At 42.2% G+C, this 21,464-nt stretch overlaps 1 protein-coding gene across 2 annotated transcripts in view; it reads left to right on the top strand.

The window, feature by feature from the left end:
- Nucleotides 1-1,326: 1,326 nt before the first annotated feature.
- cnih3 (cornichon family AMPA receptor auxiliary protein 3) overlaps nucleotides 1,327-21,464 on the top strand; it is a gene marked incomplete at both ends in the record, with an annotated part of 96,256 nt that continues 76,118 nt past the window's right edge. For both annotated transcript variants that reach the window (XM_080453221.1, XM_080453222.1), the window contains 2 exons: nucleotides 1,327-1,404; nucleotides 17,017-17,085. In XM_080453221.1, coding sequence (XP_080309347.1) covers nucleotides 1,327-1,404; nucleotides 17,017-17,085 — 147 coding nt within the window. The remainder of the gene's footprint in view (nucleotides 1,405-17,016; nucleotides 17,086-21,464) is intronic.

Here is a 21,464-nt window from a genome sequence, read left to right as displayed (position 1 = left end):
ACGAATAATGTGACTCTCGACAGCGTGATGTACAATCATTTAGTTTAACACAATAAGCCTACATCTTGTCAAGTGTCTTGCATTTTATATTATCTGCAGTGAAATGTTAATGTCCGAGGATCCTTAAGCTGCAAACTTGCAACGCATGGAATTAAAAGTTCCAGGTTACCAATGTCTGTGTAACACACGTGTTAGCGCACACATGTTGGTGGTATGCAGTTATCCAAACACTCGGGGGCGCCAATAGACCAGTCTCTTTCCCTCCATGGCTCCTGCTGAAGGAAGCCAAGTGAAGGATTTCATCTTTTTTTAGATCATTGGAAGTCGTTGTTTTTCTACTTCATCTTTTCTTTTTTCTGTTTTTTTCACCACCGTTCTTTTTTCCCCCCCTTTCGCCCCAAACCAATGGGCTTTTGTTTCTTGATGTCTTGTCATTCGTGTCGTGTGCCATCATGTATGGCTACGCTGCTGCGGATTTACCTTTGCGTTGACGATAATTTAATATAAGTAATTACTAACGAGTTAGTAATATGTAAAATATCAATCAGTGGAACTAAATCAGCCTACTGTATCAGAATTTGTGTTCTAATGTTTAGAGGGACGCGCCTCTCGGCTTTGCGCGCAGCTCTTTTAAATCCACCTGTTAAAGCGCCTTCCCTGCGCTCGCTGTTCTGTGGAGCTGATAGGTTTGTCTGTCGGGGGAATTAAATAAAACAGCATTTTGTTTACGCTTTTGTGCCAGAAGTGGCGATCGGCGCTCATGTCGTAGCATCATTGCACGTTTATATGCGTGCAGCAGCGTTGCTTCAGTAGCTGAATGAATGGATTACCTCCGCCTGACAGCTGAATTCAACATCTCATCTCCCCGGATGGTTTATTTGCGCATAACCTCGGTATCAATTTTCCACCGGTCCTCGATGTGATTTGTGTGCATCTGTGATTTAGATGGTAATCGTTTTAAGGTGTTGGAGGACATTTGTAGTCCTGTCAAGTCTACTGTTGTTGGACCAACAACTGGACTGATCTCCCCCCCCCCTCCAGTCACAATCTCAGTGTGTAAACACGCATTGGCTTCAAAGTGAAGAGCATTGTGGACGCGCGCTGCCGTTCGTCTGGATACTCTCTGTTCGTCTGGAGACTCTCTGCAACACATTGTTGCCAACACTCAGGGGACATAAATTGATGGTGTCTGTCACTGCCTTGACTTGACGTGGCACCATCATGAGAAGAACTTTATTTACAACGTTGTTTTAGGTGTGATTATAATTTGGAGTCGTCCTTCTTTTGGAAAAAAAAATATCTGTCCGTTTCGCCCCTTCAATTATAATGTTCACTTTCGCTGCCTTCTGCTACATGCTGTCTCTGGTCCTCTGTGCTTCCCTCATCTTCTTTGCGATATGGCACGTGAGTATAGCTTGGGATTCATCATTACTCTTTGTATTTTTTGAACGATGTTCATATTTTAGGATGGAGGATGGATAGCACTAAATATATATATATTCAAAGATTTGCACACATTTTCTAGATTTTTCAAAAATAGCAGATCTACAAGCTCGCACAGTATCTTGTATATATCTGCTATTTTTGAATAGCAGTGATAATGGCTATAGTGTTGAACGTGCGTAACTGTGCGTATATAGTAGCCTACACATCACCTGTCTGTATTGTAGCCTATGTTGGGTGTAGTAGCCTATTTATCATTACCTGCAAATGAATTAGGCTACTAAACCCATGCATGCAGATAGACTACCTTTAGCATAGCCCATCTTTTTGTTCCTCACAGACAGAGATAGCAGGTGGCCAGGCCCATTTGGGTATTTTGATAGCCTATTAACCACTTAAACCCCATATGGATGAGCGGAGTCCCTCAGGGCTCAGTACTAGTGTATTTTCTGTGTTCTGTTATTGTGGGGAAAGCTTTCGCTGAAAATAGCCGATCGACAAGCTCACAATGCAACGCAACGCCTTGCATTGTGAGCTTGTCGATCTGCTATTTTCAGCAAAAGCTTTCAATGGATGCTGGGGTTTAAGTGGATAAGACTTCAAATGACAGGTGCGCACCTGTGTCTTGAGCTGAGATCTGTTTATTACGACACTGACACCACTTTTTAACTTATATGTCTTTCTAATTTATGGTTCTTCAGAGCTCAAGCTCGATATAATGTGCAGACATGCGTGCTGCCATCTATATCAATTAAACACTCTTCCTTCCAGACCAATTAAGGAAATCTGGTACCCAGTGTTGATTCTCTTCCCCCCCTCCCTGTTTCATCTCTCTGCTCTGCTCCCTCACCCTTTTAATCAAGCCTTCTGCTCGGCACAGCAGCCAGCCGGACAAAATCACCAATATGATTGGCTGCGTTATGATATTGGAATAATCTAATTATTTGCAGCCCTGAGCCTCATTCTCTGCATGTGTCTGTCTCCGTCATGGTAAAGGGCCTTATGTAAAGACAGATTTGGGTCAGGTCTTCCAGCCTATTGCCCTGGGCCTGCCTTTTGCATGGCAACAACAGACTTGAACATGACTGATCCTGGGCAGCAATAGCTCCGAGTCTGACAGATAATGGGCTGGGTATGTCTGTTCAGAGATGGTGTGAACAGACCGAATGCACAGAGGGGCATGGTGACTATGGTCATGATTGTAATGTTGGCGTATGCTGAAAAGAGTAAAGGACAAATCAACAGTGGACTAGAGTTATTTATTATAGACTTTGAATGTGCTACTGTAATGAATGATGTATGCAGTAATAAGTAAAAGAAATAGACCAATATAAACTGTTTAATGACACTATATGGATGTGCTCAAAATATCGAAGATTGGCATGCGTATTGGTGATGCCTTTATCATATCCATATGATAGGCCTGTATTGCAATATTTTTTTAGATTTTTATTGTTTGTTTTTAACCAGTTAAACTGTTATAGACTTTGTTGACTGGAGTCCCCCATGGCTCTATACTTGCCCCCTCTGATTTTTCCCCTCGATACCAAATCTCTTTGCTGAAGATAACCATGCTCACAGCGTTATGTTTTGTGAGCTTGTACAGTAGATCTGCTATATTTTCGCTGATTGTTCGTCCCCCGAATAGGGACTATGGTTCTTGTGCTGTGCTGAAACCTATATGCTCCAAGCTGGGAAATCCCTATGCAATGTAGAGGGTGAAAGAAGTGAGAGGAGAGAGGAGAGGACATGAAAAATTTCAGTGAAACTAAAGCTAGCCCCTGACCCTCTCAAAGCCCATGGAGATTATTTTCCTTTATCTTGTGGCATTTTGGTCATGCATCATATCGGCACTCCTTCATCGAGTTACCTGCCAATACCCAGCCATACATGGCACTGTTGAAAATTCCATAACTCTGACACAATGGGTAAAGGATGGATAGGCGGATAAGACAGACAGACTGATGAACAAATAGGCCAACATTAGCCTCTTCCATATCTCTGATGCACATTTGGGAGAACTCACAGAGGATCACAATGCAACACAGTATTCTGAAGCTTCAGCAATAATCTGCGGCAGGCTTTATTTTGCATACTGCTTAAGATGGCAGAAAGAGTAGAGCTGCATCCTCCAGTGGTTCTCTCTCACACAGAGACACATATAGACATGCAGCATAATAAGCCTCCTCGCTGCAAGTGAACATAATTAGGAGGGAGACTCCGAGGATGTCAGGTGGGGATATACGTTGAAGAACCACGTGTTGTGAATGTGCCTCAGGGGTGGCTTGATAGCAACGCTGGCCAGCCTGACAAAAGCGGAGAGATTGTGGAGCTGGAGCTCGTAACGCCGTCAGGCTTGCCAGGTACTTTGGCAGGCTTGTCTTCAAATGAGTCCTCTTTTGTTCTATTATTTAAAATAAATCTTTTGTTTGGGCCTCTGAGAAATGACATCTGATGGCGAAATATCCGAGTCCACTTGATGCCGTCACCAATTTGACCAAAAAAGGGTAGCTTCCTGCCCCGGGGGCGGGGTGTGGCTAAAAAGAGCATTGGACGCTGAGAAAATCTACCCCAGGTAAAATGGAGGTATAAATAACATGAGAGACCATGCTTCTGTGTGCAAATGAATGTAAAGCCTGGTATGCTTAACTTTGCGTGCCAATGTTGCGCACTTACAATAGCAGATCAACAAGCGTTGTGAGCTTGCAGATCATCTCTTTTTGGCGTGCGATACAAAGTATAACTCGGGCTTAACAAGGCCGAAGGTGTCAACCGGACACATATGAGACAATGAGGCATGAGCAATGAGTTGTGCTGCCTTTTTACGTATTACCCCTCCTGTCACCTGGAAGCGTGGATGACTGATTAATGAAGCTACCTCTGAGTATGAGAATGAAATATACCCATACATAGATAGAATTATGTCACTGAATGGATGGAATCAATTAATCACAGCGTTCAGCCCATTAACTCATGTCTGTCTGCCTTATCTGCTGCTAGACTCATTGTCTGGTGTCTTTCATTTCCTGAATTCCGCAGATAAAACACTCACCTGCTTGTTTTTAACTCTATAAAATATGGCACTCCTTAAGATGCTTGTCCCCCATAGCTCTTATTCCCACAGACATCTCCCACAGATGACTTGACTTTGTCAGACGAATGGAGGGATAAAGGCAAGGACACTGGGGGCTATCTTTGGAACAGCCATTACCATTAATCACTTCTTTTTTCCTAGCTAGCCATCCCAGGTTCCACTGCACAGTCAAATCCTCAGTGTTAATTTTATTCTGAAATTGTAAGAGAATTAACACTGAATTAACACTGAGGATTTTTCTTTAACAGAGGACCCATGAGGGTATATTTTTACTGTTAAATTGTCTGAGGCTTTTATTGTGAGGGGCTGAGGTGAGTGTGAGTGAGAGTGATGACTAAGGAATACATAAGTCTCAACATGAGCTTGAAAGAGGCGAACACAAATCATTGGACAGCAATGGCACCAAACTACATTTTTATTAACCCAAATGAGACCAAACATTTGAAACCTTTTTCCAAAGAAAAGTTTACTAATAAGGGAAAGGGAGTATTTACTGGTCCCGGGGTGGGGAGATAGTACTTTGACTGCTTCACCCAGAAGATGGCTGCTCAGATGAGTGCACAGAGGGGAGCTGTTAGGGGTTAAGTGGCTTGCTCATGGGGCCATAGGCCTCCCTTTCACATTTAGTTTTTTTTAATCTCTGCAACTACCCCAAACAGTCTGTATTTCCCCAAATAAATTCACACACAATATGGTTAAATGAACACAAACCAAAGACATTAATCACAGCTGACATATCAAACCACACAACGCATTCCCCATGGCAAATGACACAACAATAGAACAATTACAGACCCAGATGTTCCCCGAGGCATGCTGGGAAGTCTAACAGCCTATGATGTCAGAATATTCACAGGTTAATCCAATCAAAGAGTCTGTGAGTTTTTTTTTAAGCATTAATCTTTCTGACACACGTGAACAGTTTGCTTTGTGTATAGCCATAATACAAGTCAGATTTGAGATAATTGAAGGCAAGGAATATGCTATAAGTCCAACTAAGCAGCAGCATGCATGACAAATATTGTGTCACATGAAAATGTAGCGTTCTGTCACTGCTAGGCAAGCAGGGGTGTGTGTGAGTGCGTGCGTGCGTGTCCGTGCGTGTGTGCTTTATGTGAGAGAGAGAGAGAGAGGGAGAATGTGACGATGCGTATATTTGTGTACAATGGGCTGAGCAGGTTCATTGATCTGCACATGGGACCTTGTAATGATGTTATTTTTATTTCTTTCAAATTGCAGAGACTTGAAACTTTCTTCCACTGTAAATGGTAATGGTATGCCTGAGTGTGAGAATTTGTGAGATAGCTTATCCAACACAGTACAAATTCTGCCAGGGTTAGACTACGTTTTGTCAAAGTTACCTTATTATTGTTGTGTTTTAATGCATTTGCCGAAAATAGTGTCTGGAGAAGAGATTATTTTATTAACACAATTGAAACGTCTATGAATTCTTAATGTCAACGGCTGGAAAAGCAGAAAAGTTTAAACATAGCGTGATTTTTTGTGTTAAATAGCTCTATTCAGATAGTAATCATTGCAATAAAGTGTGTTTTCAGTTACTGAAGTCTCCCTGTCTCTCCAGCTCTTCAGTAAACAGAAAATACATCTTTAGGTCGGCATACCAATTTCATCCAATCAGCAGAGAGAGAGCTCTACAGGATACAGGATAAACAAGTCAAAATTGGAAGTGATGAAACAAAAAACGAGCTGACAGAATTGGAACAGGAACACTATAAAATTGAAGCTGACAAATGGGTTCTCTCTCCGGATTGGATGAAATTGGTGACCCAGCTAAAAGCTATTTTTATTAAAGAGCTGGGGAGACCCCTGTTACTGAACACTATATAAATTATTAATATCAGAATATAGAGGTTAGCCCTTTTTCTTTTGCAGAGAAAAAGTAACAGCACCTTTTAAGATGGGTTTATCACCTGAAAGTTCGAATCCTAAAAAGTAGTTAAATCTGGTAATTATTCCCAAATATAACAAATGATGACATGCTTAGGAAAATGGTCAGCATTTATATGAAAATGGTGGTCTGGCTAAACATGCCAGACCACGAGTATGGTCCTTTAACAGTGTCCCCTTGGTTTTGCTAATCAATGTTAAACTACATGTGTCGTTTCATTCTGGGCTATATGCGATCCTGGCAAAATGGCACTGAAAATAGATTATTTTAAAAACACACAAATTTCAGCCTCCTTATTGTATTATTGCTGTGTAATTGTATTGTAACACATCATTCATGCCATGTTGAGTGAATATTTACAACAGGGAACAGTTACATTTATTTTGCTGTTAGCATTTTCTACATCACAGTTCAGCATTCTATGCATGTAGTTTGTTGCGCTATAATTAATGATACTATTATTTACCTGAGGAAGTCGTATTTCATGGTTGTCCAGTATCATAAAACCTGGGCCAAGTTCTGGCTCAGATTGTTTAGGATGCTCTATAGAACACATTTGTGGTATTTTGGACTTTCCTCTTAAAATCATATTACTCAGAATCTACAGATTCAAAAAAACAAGCTTTTCTTAAAAAAAGAGAAAGAAATAAACCAGCCTGAAAGTGTCAAGAGACTTGGCAGATCTGAATTTCATGTATTACGTTGTTCACCTCTACTTTGTTATTCAGAGAGCAAGCACCTTTCACACATGACTCCACATGATTACAAGCCATATAGCCTAACTCTTAGTTCACATTTTCGAAAAGGTCACTACAATGGATTTATTCACGGAAAACAAGGTTTGATCTACAGTCATTTGTGGGATAATATCATGCTCTTTAGTGGACGGAGTGACCAGGGAATCAATCTGCTCATCTCATGGAGTGCGGCAGCACTATACCACCACCCCTGGGAGAGCTCGCACAACCGATTAAGAAGCCATTTTAATTAACATACGAGGTGAACTTCGACCGCCCCCAAACTCGGTGCTCTAGCAGACCAGGTTGTGGTTGAGTGATTCCCTTCCCTGCGAAACCACAGCCGCTAATGTGTTCAAAGCATCATTAAGCCAGGGGAGCGAGCCAAGCGCCCGTTCCGGCGCACCGGTGATGTATGGGAAAGCCCTGTGGCGCAGATATGATGTAGAGGTTTCCCCCCAAGCATGGCAGAGGGCACAATGTCAAGTTGACATCATTTAGTCTCCCAGTTGGGAGTCCCATTATGTTGACTTGGCTGTTGTTTCGGATCACAGTGTTTTGCGTGGGCGACACGAGCAAAACAGGCAGGCAGCCACTCAGGGAACAGTCATCTGTGAGGGTCGGAATCTTTTGACTTTCACTCTCCAGCTGTGTTCTATTCTGTCATTACTGTGCAAGTGTACACAATAAAGTCCTGAGCGTTCATTCAACTTAAATGGATACATTGTCATTGAAGATTTTCTTTGCAATATGTATTCATTTTTCCTTTAAGGACAATGTTGATCGATGGAGCTGAGTTCATCATCAGCTTGATCAGCAAATGAATTTACCCGGTCATCAACTTTATTAATTTATTAATTTCAAGTACCGGTACTGTAGTACTACTCTGTTGTTGGGGGGGGGGGGGGGGGGGGTTGATAATATAACATTATCAAACCTCACATTTACTGCAGCACTTGGTCAATGTAAATAAGGAAATTCAACAAGATTCAAGGTTTGTTTTATTTACACATTAGTAAGCAAACTGTATGTTTAGCTGTGTGTCTGAGGCCTGATAGCTAGACAAAGTAAATGTCATGATAGATTTACCTTACCATAAAGCTGTGTTTTAATTAGGCGCTTTAGCTAGCATTGCAGTTCTCATTCCTCCCCGGTTTGTGCCTCTCCTCAGTATGTCTGCTCCCACGCTGAGATTTTGACATGTACGGGACATTCACAGGTTTAGCAGAGGTGCCGTATGAATAATTGTTCATGCTGAACTCTCACAGTACTCTCTCATCCTTGACACTGTCTCCTCACTAACGGAGCCTACACTACCTGCCTCCTCAGTTTCCGTGTGCGAGAGGGAACCTTTTCAGCGAAACTCCTCATACACAACTGTGTGCTTCACAATTCTATATTTTACAACAGAAGGAAGCGCTGCATGGTTCTAATGGCTCACACGACAAGTGCTCTTTAGTGAAACGGGTAGATGGATATAAAACCCCAGTGGTACAGACAACCATGGAAAAAAAAACTCTTAAGGCAAGTGATTCTCGAACATTTTCATGTGAAGGACACTCAAATTGATATACATTTGACCACGGACCCCCATTTGAAAATATGTTGTGCCAGGGACCCCCATAAGAGAAGATTGGTCAACATTTGCTATTTTCTGCAATTTTCAACATGTTTTTGAAAAAGCTCACAACGCATCTCATCACAGCTGGTTGTGAGCTTGTAGATAAGCTATTTTCAAATAGCCGAAAAATAAACTGCTCCACATTTTGCTGGGGACCCCCTGGAACCCCCTCAAGGAACCCTCAGGCTGGGGGTCCCCGGAGCCCACATTGAGAACCAGTATGGCCCTCAGTTTTCAGCTTGAAAAAGTATTCATTTATTCTTTGAGCAAGGCAAACTAATTGACCAATGCGTATTGATGGTCTTCATGGTCTCTATCACAATTCTATATATTTGGCTATTTTGAAATTACAGTACTAATAGTATGCTAGGTGTTGAATGTAGTCAAAAATTGAATAAATTGCTCTCCTTTCGGAGATAGGATGATTATTCACCCACTGGGAAGCGCTGGTGTCAAGGCCAAGTTGCCGCAGGGAAGAAAGAGCCAAGTGCCCTGCAGGGCATAGACCAGGGAGCAGCAATAGAGTGTGGCCTGGAGCTATGGGGGTGCAGCTCCATTGGTAGCCATGTGTGCCAGCACCAGGGAGTTGAATCTGATACAAATGGCTACATAGAGGCAGTGGAGTGAATGCACATGTATTGTATTCTAGATGAGATATAGGGGGGGGAACCCCCTGGAGACTAGACAGGAACAAGCTGCACCAGTCCAAGCAGAGGATATGATTAGAGTTTGGAGAAGTCCCCTAGGTGAGGAAAATCCAGGTTTGTCTAAGATCAGGTTCGGGAGGCATCATCTTGGGCCTTCCCCTATAGCAGTTATTTTCTGACAAGCTCTAGTAGTTGGAGTCCTGTAGGGAGTTTTGGTGATGGTGAGGAGTTATAGGATTAGCCAAGGAGGCTAAGCGTCTCGCCAAGGTTGAGCTTGAGGTGGCTGATATATAGCCTAGCAAACCACCCGGTCGCGGAATTCAATTTCATTTTCATTCAGCAGCCCGAATTTACCCTCGCTGAAATTATATGAAATGTGATTTCCACGACATGGTTTATCAGGCTAGCTGATATAGACCTACTATACAACTGGATATATATTTCAGCCAACAAGAAGAGATGCACACCTTGTGCCCCTTTGCCAGAAATGTGATCGTCATCATTATCAGGAATAGCTGTGGGATATGATGACGAGAGAGTTACTTTAATGAAAGATGAGGGGCCGGGGCTCAGGACTTCAATAAGACATTAAGTGCAGGGTGAATACCCTCACTATGGCATAATGAGGCATATTATTATTAACTTATTCACAAGGCTAGGATCACAACCTGATATTACTTCATCTTTATTGAGGAAGTACAGAATAGGCTGTGAGACTGTCAATAATACAGAATAGGCTGGAAAATGGATCAATATGGAATTGGGTTGGTTTGTTGGAATATCATGGGGGTTGAAATCTTTGGCTTGGATGTTGCGGGGGTTTTAGATGGAGTCGCTCCCAGAAGTGGTCTCCACCTACTAAAATTGACCGGCTGAATCACGAAAGGGCGTTGATCCTGTCTGTATTTATAGTACTTCAAATGTGCAATATCACGATGCAGCATGTGTAATCTCTGTAGAGCAGGCTGTGTCAAGCACTGTTGTTGCATGTTAAAAACGTGCTCTGCTCACTCACAATATTTTCAGAAACTGGAAAGCGTGTTTTGATAGCCTTCAGAGTTCAGAGAGATCAGGTGTAAGAAATGGTGTGACATTTCTCTGTGAAACCAGTGATTGTAAGGAAACGGTCAACAAGGCTTTCTAGCGTCATGCGCTGGAGGCTAATCGCAGTGACGTTAGGTTTAGTTGAGTTAGCTCAGCGATCGAACCGCGTGTTCATTAACCCCCGCTAGCACCCCATCCATCATCCTGACTCCACTATTTCTATTGTTCTACTGAACAACACACATACTGTACACAGGTTTATATTAGTGACCCCCCCCCCGTCCTTTTTCTCTGCCCCTTCATTATCTCATCCACCCTACATTTTCCTGACTTCCCCTTTTTGCACGTTTCTGATTTATTGGGACCAGTTATTTTGAACATAATTCTCTCAGCATTGAGTGAGCAAGCAGCTTCATTTATTGTAGGAATATAAAATGATAAGAAATACTATGCGATTTCCGAAGGGACTTCCATCCTCCATTGACTTCCATTGATATTTCTTGCATGTAAAGAGCTCTGGAAAACCCCCAGGGTAAATGACCGAATGGGTAGAATTGATGCATTCTGGACAACAATCACTATTGACAGCAAGGAAAATGCACACCAGCATTTGAGGCAATGATGCATATTGACATAAATGATTTAAAACATTGTTTTATTTAAATGTAATTACAATGAAATAGTTGAGATTACAGATGCACTATGTGCTTATAATGTGCACATGATGCATTTTCTCTTGATGATGTTAATGGTGTTTCCTTCATTTCCTGTGGAATGAACTCCAACAACGTTGGTTGGTTGCACCCATACACTTACTGTAAATGAAAACTCAGGATTTTACTTTGTGCACAGAAGTGATGTGCTTCTTTTTTTGCTGTGGTTAACCAATGTGCCAGGGGTATTTCTGAACATCAGGGAAATTGCCTTCTTCATTCGTTTCGCCGTCCACCAAGGTGCTGTGTGGAGATACAGGCCGAAACAGATGTGAGCGCTTCACTGCCCAGACTGGCATATGGTGAAAACACAGACCAACTCCCTGCACACATCTGTAGCCAGCTGTTACCTCCACAAAGTCTGCTGGAGGGTCGTTTTGTGTTTAAAAAGTAGTGGGGGTTGGGGGGGTTATCATCAACAATTTCAAGGAAATTTCACAAATTATAGAGCATGGAGAAATGTGTAAATGTGTCACAATGTAAGAATAACATCTCCTCTCTCGTTCTATTGCATAAATCCACCCCCCACCCCCTCTGTTGCACCCCATCTCCTCTAGCCTGAGGCTGGTCTCGCTGCTTGCCTGGCTCACTACTGCTCTCCAAAATACAGCATTAATCCCCAAACAGGGCATTCCCTTCCATTACATCACCAGTCCCTACATTCAGCCATGTGTCAGAAGCCTGCCAGCATGGCAATATTAGCCAGCGTTAATTGCTGCACTTCACATTACTAAACATGAACTGCCACAGCTGAACAAAGACCTGCTCGGAACGTGAACGGACCGGACCGCATGCTATACCCTTGATTGATTCAGGTCCGCCTGCGTTATAGCGCAGGGATAAAGACTTCCCCCTGATTGTTAAGGTCTGGAGCCGGAACAGCAATGCATAAATATCAATCTAGCGCCTTTCAGTTCTCAATTGCCTGAATGCATATTACTTGGCGTCGGTCACAACAATCTTCATTGTGTTCCAAATTAGTACTCCGGGGTTGATGGGGAAACGGGTGAGTGGAAAATTAACCCACTTCGAGTGGGTTTTAAAATCCCAATGAATAATTGAGGCGAGACGCTGAATAATTTAAGTGGACCGTGTAGACTTTTACATTAGAATCGATGTTCCCCAGATTGCTGTTGTTTTTAATGCAATTATCTCCATGTGAATGCCTTCAAGCGCCGTAGCTGCAACATGGAGGGATGCATGTTGTAGATGTAGAGTAGAAGGTGCCATAGTTTCAACTGACTCATGCACAGCAAAGACATGCAGTGCTAAACGCCTTGTACATACTGTAAGCATGCATACGTTAAAAGAGCTAACATATAGTCTCGCTCACACAGCAACATTTCAGTTGACAGCTATGTCATGCTTGAGAACTACATTGGTTGACAACAATGTACACTAAACATACTGTACTAAAAGCACATGTGTTATAGTTACACTATAATGTCTCTCTCCCTCACTCAGACACACACACACACACACACACACACACACACACACACACACACACACACACACACACACACACACACACACACACACACACACACACACACACACACACACACACACACAGTTTAACAATTAATGTATGTCCACACACAGGGAAAGCTTACAGGGACACAAATATTTTAGGTGCAGTAAAGGTTACATTCACATGTCACGCATGTCACTCAGCACGCCATGGGCACAAGTAGCGGCGGCTCCGCCATATATGGCAGCAGAGACAGCACAGTACTTTGCCAGCCTTTCTGCCTCGTCCTTGGGCTTCCCAAGTTGTCGAAACCCTCCAACAACCTGTCCGTGGGTATATCCTAGGCTGGATCACCAGAGGAAACAAAGGTCTTTAGTCTTGCACTGCTGTTTGTTGTTAAAGCGCTCTCTGTAGTTGTTCTCATGGGCCTGGAAGTCCACCCGTTGCTATTCCGACAGTGGACAGACATACCGCTGGAAGGCTGCCGGGTCTATTGCCTCTCTTCCCGGTAGCTGTTCACGTGAGGGGCCGTCAGGTAGTGTTGGCTGTTGGTAGATTCCACTCGTTCTAATCCAAATTCGTCTTCAAAGATTGTCCTCGTCTTTCTATCACTGGGAGGACCTATATCCTCACATTGAATTAGAATCACAAAACACACACACACACACACACACACACACACACACACACACACACACACACACACACACACACACACACACACACACACACACACACACACACACACACACACACACACACACACACACACGCACGCAAAGTGTCAGTCGACCGGCAACTACAGAGTCTGTGTTGACTGTTTACCCACAAACGGCGTGCCAAGCGGAGCAGAAGGTGCCAGTTTGCCGTTTCTGCCAGCCAACCTGGACTTCAAAGCCTTCTGCTAAAGCAAACGTCCACCTCAAAACGGAATTTGCTTCGGTCAGACAGCCCCAAAGCTATTGCACACTCTATTGCAAAGCCACTGTAATAGAGGGCTATTCGATGCAATCGCAGATGTCAGATTAGGGTTTTGGCTTTCTAGTTTCAAGCTTTAAAAGGATTGCCGTTTGTGTAAAAAAAAAAAAATACATCAGAGAGTAAGATTTCTGTCTTAGGGTGGATTTTTGCTTTAAGCCCTATACATAATTGTCTGTCAACAGTAAATAACCTCCCCTGTAGAGTTTGTCTCGTGTGGCATACTACATCATTTACATATACTGTATATGCCGGGTATTTCTGTTAACCCCCTTGTGATGTGCAGTATGTCACACTAGCTTAGTTGTTTACAAACAGGTGTGTGTGTGTGTGTGTGTGTGTGTGTGTGTGTGTGTGTGTGTGTGTGTGTGTGTACGTTTGTACGTTTGTGTACGTGTGTGTACGTGCACACGCGCCTGTACGCACGCCTATACCTTTGTGTGTATATGCATAATTACAGGCATAGGTAAATGGACAATTCGCATTTGCACACTTAAATCTGTGCACCGATGTATGCATCCATGCAAGTAGTGTGTATGTGCGCTTGCTTGCATAATGTGCATGTGTGGTGTTTACTATGGGGTTTATGCGACCATGATATAGTGTGTGTGTGTGTGTGTGTGTCTAATGGCTGCCCCCTGCCCATGAGCAACGGTCCAGAGACTGCCAACAACACTGTAACAGTGAGAGCAATGAGCCAGGATCTTTCCACTGGGAAATAACACAGACCGCCTGCCTGTCAGTGTGTAGGCGAGCCTGGGGGAAATAACCCTCCACCATGTCTCTGATGTTAATTCCCATCTCTCCCATAACACACACACACATACATGCACATACACTAACACAACTGTCATCGCTTGCATTATCTCTCTCTCTCTCTCTCTCTCTTTGCCTCTTTCTGAATCTCTCTCTCTGTCTCATTTTAATAGCTGTGATATACAGTTTTTTTGTTTTTTATGTGCCACACACGTATAAACAGTGCAGTAAATCAGATTGTTTTGGTACTGTATGTGCTACATGCATGCACGTGCATACACAAATGTAGTAATCCAATTTTCTTTGTGTGTGACATATATGACACAAACACACACACACACACACACACGCACGCACGCACGCACGCGCGCGCGCACACACACAAGCACACAATGTAGTAATCCATTTTCCATGCACAGCATGTGGCATCAGTACATGCATATGAATACACACGTGGGTACATCCCATGCTATTTTCACATCTTGCTCTTCTGCCACAGTGCACACACCTATCACTACTACAGTACACACACACGCTCTGTCTCTATACGGTATGTCTCACTCCCACTCGTCTCCTTCTAAAGCTGCTGCTCAAACGTTTTCATGTCAAGGACCCTCACGTTGATACATATTAAGCCAGCGGTCCCCAGGGACCCCCAAGATCTTAGTTGTTACATTATTATTATTATTACATTATATATTCTGTAGGTGAGGATAGAGAAACCTATAGTATACGATTTGAATACCGGTAGTCATTCTTATACAGTACCTTCTCTGATTGAAATACCGACATTATAGTGAAATGAGCCACTTTCAACATGGCGTCCCTATTTTATGCATGTCATTTTCAAAAATACTGAAAATAGCCAATATTCAATGCAAATCGGCTGTTTCTGTTATTTTTTAAATAGTGCTGAAGTGGTTAAACTGTTCGTCATTTTGCTGGGGATTCCTGGGACCGCTTCAAGGACCCCTGGGGCTCCCCTGTCCCCTCTTTGAAAACCACTGTTCTAAAGGTTAACATTTAATCACATGACCTTTTTCAAGTATAGGTTGAACTGAAAAAAAGGGTTGACATGATACGTATTAGTTCCGCTGCAAAGCGATTGAGAAACAATTGTAATGAGGCTGTATGTCTGTACAGTACAGTATGTCCATTTGTCTACAATGACTCAATACGCTGTATCGTCCATTAAATCACTGACAAGACCATGAAAGGTCATATTAGATCTCTAACTGAATGTTTGACATATGGTGCAAATTGGTGGTCAACCTCAAGAATGTGAATGAGGCCCATTCATTATAACTTTGGTGTTACATCATTTCTAAACCTTTCATGGCATAAATATATTGCTTACATTTCAAAACTTGTCTCAAGCCATTTCAATTCCCTTCATTAAGTTTCCTAGATAACCACCCCAGTTTTGTTTACCTTTCTTTTATATATTTTTAAAACCTTTTCTAACTACGGTAGTTCTTCCTAATAAAGTAGTTTTTATCTTGTTTCTGTAAAGTGTTTTGAGTACCTAGCAAAGCGCTATATAAATTGTATGTATCATTATTGTGGGGAAGGCTGTTGCAGAAAATTGCAGATTTTCGCTGCGACGCGTTGTGAGCTTGTCGATCGGCCATTTTCAGCGAAAGCCTTCCCCACAATAACAGACAATACAGAGAATACACTAGTATAGAGCCCTGAGGGACTCCGGTCAACCATATGGGGTTTAAGTACAGTAGATAATATAAGATAAATTATGCAAATTGTTGAAGTTTGGCATTTTACTGCTCAGCCATGCACACACCTCTACATTGACAGTTTGATCCCCATTTTTAGATTTACGTGGCTATTCAAAAATAGCAGATACACAAGCTCATATGAGCTTGTTGATATGCTATTTTTGAAAGTGTGTTTGAATATAAATATTTTTCAAGCGAACATTTGTAACTCAAATCTTTGCTTCATGGGGGTCATTGGAACAAAACATTTTGAGATGGGGGTCTGCGGCCAAATAAATATCTATTTTTTTCCCTTCTAAATCCTAACAGTACAGTATGTTTCTATACTGTATCAGTGGTGCTCCAACTTTTCCATGTCAAGGACCCCCAAAATGATATGCATTTGGCCGTGGACCCCCATCTCAAAATGTGTTGTTCCAGGGACCCCCAGAAGCACAGATCAGAGCTAAAAATGGCAGCTTTATGTTATTATTACTCTTTGTATGAGCTATGACACAGACTAACACTGGAGGGACAGGGTGATCCAGTCACATCCCCCCTGGGGCCTCATTTGGTTTTTCGTGAGATTCATTCGTGAGTTCTCATTCATGAGAACTGGTTCATATTGTGGTGGTAATGTGATCAGAGCAAAGCAAGATGTTGTTTGTAAAACAACAACATTATTTAACATTTATTTGCTGTCTCATTTAAAGAAAAAGCAGTGCTGTAGATATTGATTATTGCTATTTTAATCATATGAAATGTTTATTCAAAGCTTTGTGACTGCAGTTTGAAATGATGGTGCTCAGACACGCTTCTTCTCACCATTTCCTCTCTCTCTCTCTCTCTCTCTCTCTCTCTCTCTCTCTCTCTCTCTCTCTCTCACAGATAACAGCTTTTGATGAGCTCCAGGCTGACTTTAAAGTACCGATTGATCAGGGAAATCCACTTCATGCGGTAGGTTTTCTCTCCTTGCTCCAAGCTACACTGTACTGTACAGCTACTGTATACTGCATAGGTTAACGTGTGTGTGTGTGTGTGTGTGTGTGTGTGTGTGTGTGTGTGTGTGTGTGTGTGTGTGTGTGTGTGTGTGTGTGTGTGTGCGCGCGCGCTTTGAAGAAGACTTTGATCCTTTTACCAGGGGTATAACCCATAGCAACACTATGCCACCAGACTGTCTATTTCGCTCTCACCCTTTCTCTTCTTCTACTTAACTCTAATGTACTTCTCCATCTCCCTTCCACCTCCTCTTCCTCGCTATATGTGCCAATTGCTTTCTTTTACATTTATATCTTTTCCTCTCCTGCCAAGTCAATCTTTCTATTTCCGATCTTTATCCCTTCCAGGCCGAAGGCCGGGGACGGAGATTATGTTTTCGCCCCTGTGTGTGTGCATGTCTGTCTGTCTGGCTGTGTGTGAATTCTGAGCTATTCTCGCAAACCACGGTCTCAATTCAATTAATTCAATTCAACTTCAAGTTATTATTATAGTGCTGAATCACAACGAGTTTTCTCAAAGCACTTTGCATATAGAGCAGAGAACTGACGTTGTCCCCACCAACCTGAGCAAGCATTTTTGCAATTGTGCCAATGAAAAATAGTTCTAAATAATGCAGAGCCAAAAGCAATTTCACTTAGACACATAGGGGGCTCCACAAATGTGACATATACCCCTGTTTGCTGCAGAGACATGTTTCTTTCACCAAATTACATGATCTCGGGTGTGATGTGATGTGACGAGTGTCAAATACTGTAGCTTCCATACTGTTTGCATGCAACTGGCTTTCAAAATTAGTAGGAGGGGCCTACTACTATCATAATGGAGTGCACTTCCAAAATCACTTCACTTCCACAAATGCAAAAAGTTCAACGATACAGGAATGTCGTAGAAACTATACTTTCCCCTGTAGCCTCTTCGGGTCCTGACTGTGGCAACTCACCACTTACCCTGTAACCCTGGGTAGGTCACCCAGCTTGGCAGAGAGAAATACTGTATGTGTTCTCTCTCTGTTCACTTTATAGTTCTCTCTTTCAAATGTTTCACTCACCTGCTCCCTCTCTCCCTCCCTCCCCCTCACTCTCTTTCTCTCCTGCATGTTCATGTGTGTATGTTCAGTTGAGTTTGTTTTAAATGTGCAGTTTATTTGTGTTTGTTGGTCTCTCTTTCTCTATCTCTCTCCGAACTTGACTGTGTTTCTCTTTGTCTTCATTAATATTAAATTAAGCAGCTGGCATCATGCTGGTATTGTGCGCTTGCCTCTCCTTAATTCCTGACTGACAACCGGCCTCCTGCGGGATAACGAAAGGCCAAAGCATCAACTATTCATGAGGCTTCATCTTAAAAGGACAAACCCTGGAATCCAAACATAAATTAAATAGAAGCCCCGACCAATATCAAAGCCATACAGTTATTTTCACACAGTTTTTATTCACATACTGACTAAGAGCGGTCTTAATCTGCTGACTTTTTAGTCGTTGCTAAACTTTTGCTTGATTAAAGAGGCTGTACAATTTTAAATTAACTTGTATTTTGCAGGAGTTCAATGTTTGGACTTCGGAGACAGTTTATGAATTGAAAGACCAAATGTACTGGTTACTATCTTGTTTCCTTTTTTCAAAGACTATCGTTTATACAACACTTTATGCTGGTCTTTAGGCTCCAGTAACTGTGCGAATAATGGCTTAATTAACGACATGAACCTTAGTTTCCTGGGGTGAACTTTTGGCAGTTGAATGTAGGTTGTTTTCACCAAAAAGCAACAGAAAGCAGAGAAAAGGCAATTTTTCCAAATCCATTAATATGGAAGTGAATGTGGATGTTTTTTTTGCGTTCACGTGATTTTCTGCTTTTTTGCTTCACTGGGAGTCAATGGTGACTCATAGGTTAGCGAACAGCGCCATCTAGTGTAAAACCACTGAAAACACAAGATCTCGTCATTCTCGTCATTGGTAGTCTGAGCCTTAGCAAAATATGACGAGAAATCTCGTCATTGGCAGTCAAAGAGTTAAGGGTGGTATGTCGTTTGAGGTTAGCTTGCTATTGCTATTGTTTTGTAGCCTGGCTCCAGTCCCTGAATTGCTAGCCACGCTTCAGGGGTCTGGTGACGCTATCGAAGGCGGGGTTTTCTCGGTTGAAAATCTAAACGGACCAATGGGTATGGGGATGATCCAGTATAAACCAATCGCCAAAGAGTCCCACTTTGGCCACGCCCCCATCTCAGAACCCGACTGCACTGAGAGGGCTTTCAGACCGAATAATGGAGTGAAACCAGTGATGGAAGAAGTACTTACATGTTTTACTTAAGTAAAAGTATCAATACTGCAATGTACTGTAGATATACTCAGTTACAACTAGAGGTCCCGTATTCAAAATGTACTTGAGTAAAAGTACTAAAGTATCTGCATCAAAATATACTTAAAGGTATCATGACATTCATTTTCACTTTTTTTATTTTCAATGTTTTATTTGGGGTTTTATGACCTCAATTACACCCAAAAAACCTGAACTTAGAACATTCAGTGGATTTTCTGTGGTCTGGGGTTTTCTGAATAATTAGGCTGAAAAGTAATCTGAGCTTGGCCCTTCGACAGTGAGGTCACAGTCGATTAATCCCGCCCACTCTCCTCCTCGCCCCTCCCCTCCCCTATCCTTTCCTTTGGGGGGGGCGGAGCAGAGGCGATGATTGACAGGCAAAATCCCTCACCAGCGACACCCGCAGGCAAAGATTTCTTTTTTCATTGCAGTTGAAAAGGCTTTAGAAATGTGAGAGAAAAACACCTGCCATTGATCACTGGAATGGAATTTTCACTTAAAACTTTTTGTACACTTTTGAAGGACCAGGACAAAGACTTTGAATGTGGTGTAAAAGTGAATGTCATTAAACCTTTAAAGTACCAAAATATGAAGTACACATTGTACAGAATCTCCCATTTCACAAGTTCAAAATGTACAACATAATCTTTTGAAAATAGCCGATCTACAAGCTCACAATGCATTGCATCGTGCATTGTGAGCTTGTAGATCTGCTATTTTCAAATGGCCGAAATATATGGCTGAGGTGGTTAGTGTGTTTCGTAATGATAATCAAAATCTACAAAGTAACTAGAACTCAAGTTTTCATATAAGTGTGGAGTAAAAGTACAATATTTTTCCTCCGAGATGTAGTGGGGTAGAAGTGAAAATGTGTAAATACTGAAGAAAGTTAAAATTCCTCAAAATTCTACTTGAGTTACAGTACTTGAGTACATGTACTTAGTTACTTTCCACCACGCAGTGAAAGGAAATGAAAATTCAGACTGAGTGTCAGGCTAATTGTTTTGGGAACAGGCTTGAAATGGATTTGTGAGTTAGATTCCAAACGACACAGATGCAGATGAGGCGAGAGGATGACGGACATGCTGGCTGTCGCTAAGCTGGAGGGTTTTCCCTTTGCCAACTCGTTAGCCAGGACTGTGCCGAGCAAAGAGTATGAGGAGTTAGCTGGCAAGTTATAGGCTAGCATGAAGCAACATGTTCACACATTACACATGATGCAAATACTGAGTGAGTGGCATAAATTGATTGGTAACAGATAGGCCTGACCTCGATTATTCGAATAGTCGACTAATCAGTCGAGGGGGGGCTGAGTCGACTGCCAATCTCTTAGTCGAACTTCTTCAATATTCGACTGAGAGATTGGCCTAATTTGTTATATTAATTAACTAATAGTTTGCCAAAAATAGGATATACATCATGATGTATTGGGAGAAACCAAGCAAGTATATGTTAAATCAGACCCTACAGCCCAAATGGAATGTTCCTCTATTGCAACATATTTTTTTGCATGATTCGACTGAGAGATTGGCAGTCGAATCAGACTGATTCGACTGCCAATCTCAATCGAATCATGCAAAAACAAAATAATAAATATAGCTGCAAGCAGCGATAATACGGGGCCAGTGAATAGAGAGAGAGAGAGAGAGAGAGAGAGAGAGAGAGAGAGAGAGAGAGAGAGAGAGAGAGAGAGAGAGAGAGAGAGAGAGAGAGAGAGAGAGAGAGAGAGAGAGAGAGAGAGAGAGAGAGAGAGAGAGAGAGAGAGAGAGAGAGAGAGAGAGAGACGGATTAGATTGAAGAGAGAGAGAGACGGATTAGATTGAAGAGAGAGAGAGACGGAATAGATTGAAGAGAGAGAGAGAGAGAGACGGAATAGATTGAAGAGAGAGAGAGAGAGAGAAACGGAATAGATTGAAGAGAAAGAGAGAGAGAGAGAAACGGAATAGATTGAAGAGAAAGAGAGAGAGAGAGAGAGAGAGAGAGAGAGAGACATGGAAACGGAATAGATTGAAGAGAGAGAGAGA

Source organism: Gymnoscopelus braueri (assembly GCF_963280865.1).
Source record: "Gymnoscopelus braueri genome assembly, chromosome: 16".
NCBI lineage: Eukaryota > Metazoa > Chordata > Actinopteri > Myctophiformes > Myctophidae > Gymnoscopelus > Gymnoscopelus braueri.
This window is presented reverse-complemented; position numbering and strand designations above follow the sequence as displayed.